We start from the raw sequence: 10,889 nt of genomic DNA on the forward strand, positions 1-10,889 counted from the left end.
GTTTATCAGATTTGGTCTGCAAAAATTGGTGAATATGTGCGATATCAGTCATTGCAAATTTTTGTTGGATCTCTCTGAAAAGGTACAACTTACGACTGGTAGGGAGTCTTATTCCGAGTCCGCATTCCTCTAGACTTGTGTGCTGTCCATGTCAAGGTACAGGGAAAGCATTTATTTGAAACTGAACAAAAGCAATAACAACAACAACAAAAGGGAGCCTGGTGCATGCATGAACAGCTCAGGCCATGGCCAGTCTCCTCTTCTCACTAGTACATCCATCAGATTTCTTTTCTTCGCCTGGGCAGCCTTGTTTACCGACAGAGAAGTTTGGAATTTGAGTGAGCTCGTCCGAGGGAAGGGGACATGGACTAGGGGAGCAAGAGTCACTGCAGGGAGTTAGTCATAACTATCACTACGGCTCGTGGCCCCCCTTCTTCCAGATTTGTGGCATCAATTACCAAATAAACCAGCTAGAAAAGGCATACCTCAGAAAGGTTCTCTGTCATTTCGACACCAGTAATTACTTTGATATGTTACTTAGATTTGTTTTTAAACTGGGGGGCCACTTCCCCCTCGACTACTACCCCTTCTTTTTACACATATGTATATTTTTGGAGTATTTTTGAACTAATTACATCGAAGTAACTTTGCAGTACTTATTGCCGTTGTAACTACAGGATACCCTCAGAAGAGCAGCTCAGAAGGAGGTTTTTTAGCATGACAAGGCCAAACTGGGAGGAAAATCTCCAACTCCCATCCACCAAATATTGTTTACAAATTACATGACGATTGACCAACATAACTGCCTTGCACCAGCAGAATCTAGCATGGGTATGCCATCAAGGTTGCCTTCTCGTGGACAGCGCGAGCATGGAGTCTTGATGGAGATGGGAGGCCACTGACAGTGTACTATTGTAGAAATCATGCAACAATTGTGCGAGCAATGGATGCCTTCTCTGCATACTTGCAAGGAAATGTTTCACCAAAGGTCAGAAAGCGTGGCCTGGATTTCAAATGTTACAAATAAAACTTCAGCACCCTCTTGTTGTCCTGTGCATGGAGGATTAACCAAGCGTCTGAGAACCAATGCAGAAAGACACTGACAACACAATCTCCTCAGTCATATGCAAAAGGACAAAACCTTTGGGAGAAAGGATGGATGTTTGTTGGATCACTCACCTTGTCCTAATGAAAAAGCAAACGTGGGTTATCAGCAACAAACCCACTTGATGAGCTAACGCGACGGCCACCAGAAATACCATCATCCAGCACACCAGTTCAAGATCCACAGTGGTCATCTGTTCAAAATGGTTATGAGTAAAAAGAGCAATAACAACATTAGAGTCCCAGGTGGGGACAGACCTTCAAAGTGGGGGGGGCGGGGGGGGGGGGTGGAAAGCTCCCAAAATGTTGGTTGAAAACAAAGTTACCCAGAGCCACACCCTGATCGGTCGCATCCCACTAATGTCGAATAGCAGCTAAAAGTGACTTGCAGGACTCCCAACTAATGCCCAGATCTTGGTAAAGCACGGTAGAGACACTTTCTCTTAAACTGACAGCACATTTAACTTTGTCTAGCCACCCACATGATTGCATGTTGCCCATGGTGAGACCAAGATGGGCGTTACATTTTTTCTTTCCTCAGGAACAAGGTTGTAAAGATGCTAATCCAGTGTCCCAAAAGGGGCACAAGTACTGCAGAAAATATTTTAGCAAGGCCTTAGACCTGGGTAGTGATGCAGTGGTCAAATGGTTTGGTGGCGCCACAGGGTAATTAGAATATACATATAGTTGTGCCACACATCAGGGAGTAGTCAGGTTGGGGGCTGTGCAGAAGAACACACGTGCAGAGGGGAAGTGTTTAGAGGGAACATGGGTTAGCATGCTCATATTGTTAAGAAAAGGGCAGGTAGGGTTTGGGTTTATTATATAGGTTCTACTGTATGAGGTATAATTGTTAGTTGCTGCAGGGCGCAAGATAATGTGCCTGTGGGAGCCGGACAGTGTTGAACGCTGCAGAATACCATGGTTTAGCAAAAAGCTGTGAGCATCGTTCCAGAGTTGACATGCATCGACGTGGGAAGCGAGCAGGGGCGAGGGAGTAAGGGATCCATCCAATCAGGGCTATGGGATTGTGGTGTTCTGAGGAAAGCAACAAAGTGTTGCCCTCGCTGATTTCCACTCGTAAGGTCATTGGTCCTTCTCGGCAGGATGTTATTGTCTGACTCGGTCTCAAACATAACTGCCCAATTGGCACCTAGCATTCTATCAACTTGTGCAATGAACAATGGCAGCCAATCACGGTGTCATTTTTGTGCCGACTCTTCCATTAGATAATGTTCAAACGGGCGGTTTGTTTTTTCTCCATGAGAAAGGAAACCACCAGTTAGATTTGTCAATGTATAGCATTCTTTAGGGACCCGATCTTGAGCAACCAATGTTTAGAGTTCTATTAATTGTTGCCATTCTTCTGCTTTAAAAGATGTAGCCCAACAATGTTGAGAACATGTTCCAGTTTAGTTCCATGTAACCGTCTGCTTTTCTCCCAGCTGTTTCTTTGTAATAACACCTGTATTTTCTTGCACTTGGTTCACTCAGTTTTTGACAACTTTTGTATTATTTTGTGGATTACTTTGGACTGGACCTTTACAAGGTGGCTAAGGCAGAAGATAAGCAGAAGGGCTGCAGAACCAAAACATGTTGAGGGAGGAGAATTAACTAGGACCTGGACAAACCAAAGTGGTTGGGCCAATACAGAGATTTCATAATCCTAGCGCACTTCATGATCCATAGGAAACCTTCGAGACCAGTAGACGAGGGAGCTATCTCCAGACAGCTAAAGGACATTGCTCAATTTGGCACCATGTCCAACCAAGACACAAAGCCGGGGAACCCCTCCCACGCCCCGTTCTATGATGACAACAGATCTACCAGTTAAAAAAAAAAAAAAGCTTGTGAACTACCGGTTTGTGGATAGACTACTCACAGAAAAGTACCCTCAACCTGCTGAGTGCCTCAGTCTGTGTGGAGGTCTCCTGCCAGATGAGTTACATAATACCACGTATGATCACCACCACTGTGGACGAAAACGGGGAAATGAAAATATTAAGTACTCCCCGTACCTGGCACTGCAGTATTCTAGTGACTGGGCCCTGTAACCTACCATGTTTAAACAGTGTTTCTTGTTTATACGAGGCAGAGACGGTATGATATACGGTGCATGTCTGTGAAATGAAAGCCTCTTGCCTAGCTTATTGGAATGCTCGCTTTCTCATCTCTCGCATCCAACGAGTTTCTCTTTTGGCATATGCAAGAGGTATCTAGGCTCTCGCTTGATTAAGAAAAGCGGCACCAAGGGGCAGAAGTCGTCAGAACACCAACACTCTTGCTTGCCTCATAGCATATGGGAATCTCTAAGGAGTATGGGCACCTTCACCGAGTTACGACAGGGTGACCTCAGGGATAACACTAAGGAGTATGGGCACCTTCACTGAGTTACGACAGGGTGACCTCACGGATAACACTAAGGAGTATGGGCACCTTCACTGAGTTACGACAGGGTGACCTCACGGATAACACTGGCTTACATGAAAGAGCAGAGCTGGTGTCAAAGGCTGATAATGAAGCGTTGTTCTTTGCTAACAGGATGAATTTAGTATGCAACCTTGACCTGTTGGGACCACCCCGTACATTGAAAAGAATGTGTACTGTCGGGTATAAAGGCACGGGGCTCGGAGGGAAGGGAACACTCAAAATGTGTCTCGTGTTGCTGTTGTGTTCGTGCAGTCACTGTTTTCTACTAATAGTCTTCACCAATCCACCAATGACCATTTTTCCTTCTTGTCATCACCAACGCGGAAAGATCAACCACCATTATTAGCCCTCCTCCAGTTCTTTACGGAAAACATGGCAGTGGTATTGTCTGTTCAAAGAAGAATCCTCCAGCCAAGCACCAGAAGAGGACAGATCTTCAATGACAAAAAGATGGGCTTGAGCACCAGATTGTTTAACAATTGCAATTCTGCAAAACGTAATTTAAAAAAAAAATCGAGCAAATGGATTTAGCAACAGTTTTGTGGCTTGTGTAATACAGAACATGATTTGCCTATTTTTTGCCAGCCTAATCAAACGAAGACTCGAATGCAGTAAATCTTGGCACACAAACCCACCTTTTTGTTCTTTTTCTGTTTATGCAAAAAGAACAAAATATATATTCCTTCACCTTTCCAATGTGAAAGATGGGACTCACTTTGCGGCAAGATCCGATTCGTTTTATGCAACACAGTGAATATAATAAAAAAAGAAAATCTGTCGGGTACATATTTGACCCAGTGCAAACATTTTTGTAATATTGACTGGGGCGGGGGGGGGAAATGGTTTGCGCCATTCTATAACACAAACCGTAGTAAATAGAGTGCAAATTGCATTTTCTCAATGTTTTGAATGCATGTAAATGTTTAACAATATGGCTACAGAACGTTGATCGGGAGTGTTTGATCCTATCCTAATATGGCTACAGAACGTTGATCGGGAGTGTTTGATCCTCTCGGGACCAGAAGTTGCTCCCCTAGAAATGTTCGAGTCATCCTCCGACAAGGCTCTGCCTGGGAGAAAGGATACATTCAAAAAAGTTGGGCTTGACTTCCCACCATAGAAGCTTTTCCAGGATTGGCTCACAAAAGGCAGTAATGGGAGGAGGGAGCGGGGGGTCCCGTTCCGGGAGAACAAGAAGCAGCCAGGTGCACGTTGTTCATCCAGAGCCTGGGGTTCATAAGCACCAGTGCGCCGGACACCATACAGCCAAAAGACTTCCGACTCCATCATGCCCAACCCTCTTTGTATGCGAAAACAGCATAGGACCATGCTCAGTGACCCCAGTCTCTCACCAGGAGGGAATACCCAAGCCACACTTATGAAGAGGTTTAGTTCTTTAGTAAATTTGTCCACGACACAACAGACTGTGTTCAAGATCAATCGTGGGAAATATTGATTGATGGGCAGTCTCAGCAGAAGTCAATAGCAGTGATACAAATGCTTGAGAGCTGCAAGATGGGGCTTTAAGCCCATGTAAAAAAGGGGTAGCCTATTTTATAGTAAGCCCTAAATTGTACGATCTGGAATATGGAAGGTATAGTTATTATATAGTTTTACTACTGTTTGGCCCCTTTTAGCACTTCTAAGTATTTCTAACCAATCATTTCCAATAATTTTAATCATTTGATATAATTGTAACTTAATTTAATTGATGTTAAATTGTTTTTTATGTGTATTGTGGAAATATTAATTTGTTGATTGTATCACAATCAAAAGAGGTTTACCTGTGTTGGCACATTGGTCGATGAGATTAAAGAGGACAACAGTGCCAATGCCTGCTGGATTGAATCCAGTGCTATCCGAGGAGACGTGGTCCTGAAAAGCAAGTCATCTACAATGGGGTAGACGTGCATCCCCTAATGCCTCAAGTACCCCCCTATGATCTTTGTGAACACCAGATGGGCTGTGCAAAGGCTAAGAGGAGTGCCCTTGAATGGTCATGGAAACTATTGGGCACAAACCACTTGAACTCTACCTGCAGGCCATTTCGGGAAGTAAAGGTAGGCACCCTGGAGGTCGATGGCTGCCAGCCATTCACCCTTGCCGCACGTCAGGATCTGGGCAGCCAAATACATGTTGCAAAAATGGATCGGGCATGCATTTGATGAAATGGTGAGGGTATGAAATGAAAAACGACAGAGGTGATGGCTGTAAGGTTTAGAATTAATCTCAACTCCTGGTATCGCTCTGGGCATTCCTCTGACTTCATTGCTATCCGAACGCCTTGCACAACTTGTTTTGTGCAGCAGCTCAGCCCCCAAACTGGAAAATACTAGTGCAACCTGGTGGAACAAAGTTATGTCCCAAAGGTACTGTGGTAAACAACAGGAAACTGCAGATTTGAGGCGATTCATCCCCTCAGATGTGGGCAGAGCAGATCCACTGACTCTTCAGAACGATGCAAGATCAGTCACCTCTCCCTGAACTGCTTGCAGTAGTACAGTGGACGTCTGGGCCCCAATGCAAAGGTACCATTGTGATATCCCAGCCTATTCAGACAGTCACTGGAATGACATCCCTGCAACACCCCGGGAAAGCCTCCAGATCTTTTCAGGTTCTTTTTCTTCAGCATCACACATTTCTGGAATCATTGTGGTGCGGAAACTCTTAACGAAATAACCACACCTGGGGAATGCTTCAAAGCATTGAAGCGAGTGAACCAATAGGCCATTGCAAAGTGTGAATGGGGTGGGGCACTGACTTCTGCAGGGGTGCTGATCATAGTTTAGGATAAATGGGTGCCACAGATTCCAGGGGTAGCTCATGCCACGCCACTGGTGGTACGCATTGGGCCATGGAAATTGGGTGGATAGCTTCTGGAGTATACACCCGTCTTATACAGGGCAAGCCACTACTTTGCAAATTCAAATCCTGACGGGGCAGACTTCCTCCATCTTTAGGAGATCGATCCATTCAGTGCCAGTAAATTGGGTAACAACTGCAGCTATTATTCAAGTGCTGAGACATGGGAGAATCAGGCGTGAAAGGCTATAAAGCAACGTGAAATTATTATTGTTTTTTTTAAAGGTACAAGGCCCTGGGCAGATCCCAATAGGCGCATCATTAAGCAATGTTTACCCCGTGGGGCCTCGGGTGCAAATAACAGATGTTAACTGTTCAATGGTAATCATTTTACTGACCAGAGGACACAGGTAGTATGCGTCATCAGTCGGGAACTTGGTCAGAAAAGAACCTCATCTCTTAAATCCAGGAAAGCAATGCATGCACCATCAGTGATTCTCCAACATGGAAAAAGAGCACCATAAAGCTGACGGGCAAGGTGGAGGCGGAGCCTGGGCCTGAGGAAATGAATGCATGGCCTCCCAGCTCCCTCTTTTCTTGGCTGCTTTTATAGCACCCCAGAAAATCACGCAGGTCCCCAAACCCTTGTATGGGTATGACGACGTTGCAGTTTCAGTATATTTTTCAATGAGCTGTTACCTAAACCTTTGTAATGAAAAAACTCATCGAAAAATAGAGGGGATCAAGGGGTAAGAGGATATAAGGGGTAGGAAATAGGGAGTAACTAATAGGAGAGGCAGGTTTTTGGGGGGGAAAGGTAAAAAACAAAATCAGCAAAAAACACAGTGAAAAATAACTGCCAATGTAACATAGAACTTGTATGGACATTCCACGAGTCCAGGGGAAGTGGAACTTTGGCGTACCAGGACTTCGTTGTTTTTTGTATGTCGAATTCAGACAATCTGCCATTGCCTTAACAAACAGTTTTATTCGAATACCCAACTGTCTGATTAAGATGTTTCGCTTATTGAGCACATTAACCACATTCTGCATGATCTGCACTGGCTACCAGTACTTTTCCATGACAACTTCATGATGGCTGTTATGACTTAAAGCTGTGCATGAACTATTGCCATTGCACTTTCAGCTCCCTCTGTTGCATGAGAGACTACGTAAAGCCCCAGGTCTACAGAGGCAGTGCACATCACTGTGGCAAGGGTGTTTCACCAGATAACGTGGAGGTCAGGCCTTCCCAAGTGCAGGGCCAGATGGTTACAGGTCTGACTCAATGAAAATACACACCAACACCGTTCCTCTTAGGGTTGCATGTTCCGTTTGGCTTTTCTATTCTGTTAAATTGCAAGTATTGTTTTCCATTTAGTGCATTGACGTGTTCACTCCTCAGCTGGGGTATTAGCTACTTTTGCCAAATGATAGTTATGACGAAATTCTTTTTGCCGAATATTTTAGAAAGTAAGGAAGTGATCAATTCAGTGAAAACAAAATCAGCGAAATGGCATTTGACAAAAGATTTTCAGCAAAAGTTCATAGATCCTTATCTGGAAGGTTTTATCCCACAAAAAATAAAATGGTGCCGTTTATTGAGGCAAGACCCAGATTCAGCCATTTTGGAAATGTACAGATTGCAGCCGACCCAAAAGTAACTTTAGGCTATCATTAGAAATATTCTCACATTCAAATGTTACACGTTTTTTTCTTAGTTTATTCATTTGTTTCCTCTCTCTGCAGGAAGGGACTCCACCGAAATCCATCCCCAGCAACGGCAGTGATCTCATTTTCTACCAAAGGGTCTTCTCCGGGAGCAGCTCCAATATATTCAAGTTTGAGTCGTCGCTTGTCAAGGGAGGCTATCTTGCCCGTGAGAGTGGGAGCAGGAGGCTGTTTCTGAAGGAAGCCCAGGATCAGGTGGATGAAGCGTGCCACTTAAAGCTGGACAAACGCTCATGAAAAGATGCAAACGATCAACACATCAGCATAGGAATACAGACCCACTCAAGACATTAACGGGATTGTCAACTTTTACTTAGTCATACCATATACAGGTTACAAAATCCTCTAGAATAGACGGTCTATGAACGTTGTTGCTTTTTGTGAACAAGATTGCTGATGTAGAGATCAACTGCCCAGCTCACTGTTCTGGTCCACTTGGACTAGATCTCAAGATCAAAGGCTCCAATTCATTGGGCAGGCATTGTGGTATGCTCAACGTAATCTGTTGCAGTCCCTGTTCTCCCTTCTGCTCCAGCTGGCTACTTCGGTTGATCTGAATTCAATAAGACTCTTAAAGACTGTTGCCTCTCTGTGTTCTTCTCCATACAGGCAGTAGATGTCACGGTTTCTTCCCTGTGGAAAATGTATGTTCTCCTGCACCTTCAGGCTAGTTCCATTATCCTTTGACCTCAGTCTAGGGCTTCCTAATACAGGGCCGATATCTGGGTGTGGGACTGGCTGAAGCGACTCGGGCCAAGGACTGCTAAACTAGCTCCATTACCTTGCTCCTTCAAGTCTATGGTGGTATGGACTGGGAACAGTCTCCAGGGAGCCTGTGAATCTAGTACAACTGCTCCGATCAGGCCAGCTTTCCCAGGTTGCAGATTACACTTCAGCCCTGGCATGGGTCCAGGTCTCGGATTGTCACAAACATTATGGTATTGGGATTTAATTAGGCCACTAAATTGTTGACCTGGAATCTCAAGACCTAGACTCTAATCTAATCTTACGAACTTGATCACAATTCTGGTCATATAGAGAAAATCACTTGCTCTCCTTCTGCCTACATTGTAAAAAAGTAGAAATTGTTTGTAGAATGTGCTATTAGTGACACAGTTTAATTTTCCAAGCTCTCCTCCACTACACACCTGCTGTTCTGTAAGCTGCTTCCGCAGACTCCACACAACACACTGCTGTAGGTATAGCACCATGTGTTTTAGATAGGTCTACTACAAAAAGAATTGTCTGGCAAGCGTTCACTTTTGCTTTGAGATGGTGCCTTGTGTCAAATCCCCAAATCATGATAAGATTACAAATGGAGAATTGAATAAGATTGCGATATGGACTAGTATGAGGGTGGCTAAACCCCAGGTGATCAAAATAATGCTCCAAGTGTAGATTACGGTGCAGACTGATTGATTCTAGGTAGGACCGCACGTATTGTATGAATTGTATCGGGTCATCATTTGATTCCTTATATGTCGTTTGTCCTGTATTGCATATACCTTAATATACAGTTTTGTAATATATGAACAATTGATCCCTCCATTTTGTTTCTAAATATAATTCAATCATGAATTTACTTTGATTTTTCTGTTCATCTTCCAATACCAGGTTTCTAATGTGTTTGACCGATCTGTACAGTTTACACAACATCCACTGCGGTCGCTAGATGGGACACACATACAAGTGATGACTATGTTTTAATCATTGCTCTAGTAAACTTTGCAACAGGAACCCATCTGCTTAGTAATACCATGAGATGGAGCAATTCTTTTCCACGCTGTGATGAGACACAAATGTCGGGATGCAAGGACTGGCGACTACACAAATGAGAAACTGTTCTCGTAAAGCAGAGCCGCTACAAAAGGAGTCTGCAACTTTTGGCTCTCCAGATGTTTTGGACTACAGCTCCCATAACACCCTAGCCAGCACAGTCAAAAGGTGAGGGATTATGAAAACCATAGTTCAAAATATCTGTCGAGCCCTAGTTTTCAGAATCCCTGTATTAGAGTATCAATTTAAATTATGTAAAAATAAACCAAAAAAGTAAACGAGGACTTCATAAATATACCGTTAGTTATTGTGCCCACGGCATGTCCTCTCTGAAACCAAGTGTCTCAAATCAGTGTGCATAGTATGCTGGTTACGGTTGTATATTCCTGAGAATTATCAGACTTTTTTTTTTGCTGAAAAAACGTATCGAATTTTTCATTTTTAGGGGGCGGGGGGTGTTCCTTTACTCCCCTATTATTTACTACCTACTCCCCAGCCCCGTACCTCTTATATCCCCCTATATTTTTCTAATCGTATTTTTGGCAAAAAAACTGAAATAAAACGGGAGATGTAACATCATAGTACCCTGGTTACAGTAGCTAGCACTACCTTGCTAGAGATGCAGTTCCTCCAAATCATACTTGCTCCCCCACTTCATGGCGTCAAAGGAGGGGATGTCAGATGCTTCTGGTAACAGGCACTCGGCTATTGCAACTAGGAAAAACTATACGGCATACCTTCTTTAAAACGGTCAGCAGTCATACCGGTTAAATCCATGCAATTACTGAAACAGTTGCAATCAACAGCAGAGACATAGAAAGTTCAGCCTCTAAACTATGCCCCTGGCAGCACCCTCCTTCGCATTCAGCCCTACAAATGAAATGGTGAATCCGTCTATTTTATGCCCTAAAAATAGGCAAATACGATAACAAATAAATATATATATATATATTTTAAAGTAAAAGTGCTCCACATTAAAAAAAAAAAGCACACACACATGAGCCTATCCCCTGCTCTCACCCACACATCTCTACTGGTATGCTTGG

At 43.8% G+C, this 10,889-nt stretch overlaps 1 protein-coding gene across 3 annotated transcripts in view; it reads left to right on the forward strand.

Moving 5' to 3' along the window:
• LOC138487729 (interleukin-18-like) overlaps positions 1 to 9,649 on the forward strand; it is a 142,992-nt gene extending 133,343 nt beyond the window's left edge. For all 3 annotated transcript variants that reach the window (XM_069614277.1, XM_069614276.1, XM_069614275.1), the window contains one exon: positions 8,086 to 9,649. In XM_069614277.1, coding sequence (XP_069470378.1) covers positions 8,086 to 8,304 — 219 coding nt within the window. In that variant the 3' untranslated portion in view covers positions 8,305 to 9,649. The remainder of the gene's footprint in view (positions 1 to 8,085) is intronic.
• Positions 9,650 to 10,889: the final 1,240 nt, after the last annotated feature.

This window comes from Ambystoma mexicanum, chromosome 9 (genome assembly GCF_040938575.1).
Source record: "Ambystoma mexicanum isolate Mex_15411 chromosome 9, UKY_AmexF1_1, whole genome shotgun sequence".
Classification (NCBI taxonomy): Eukaryota; Metazoa; Chordata; class Amphibia; order Caudata; family Ambystomatidae; genus Ambystoma; species Ambystoma mexicanum.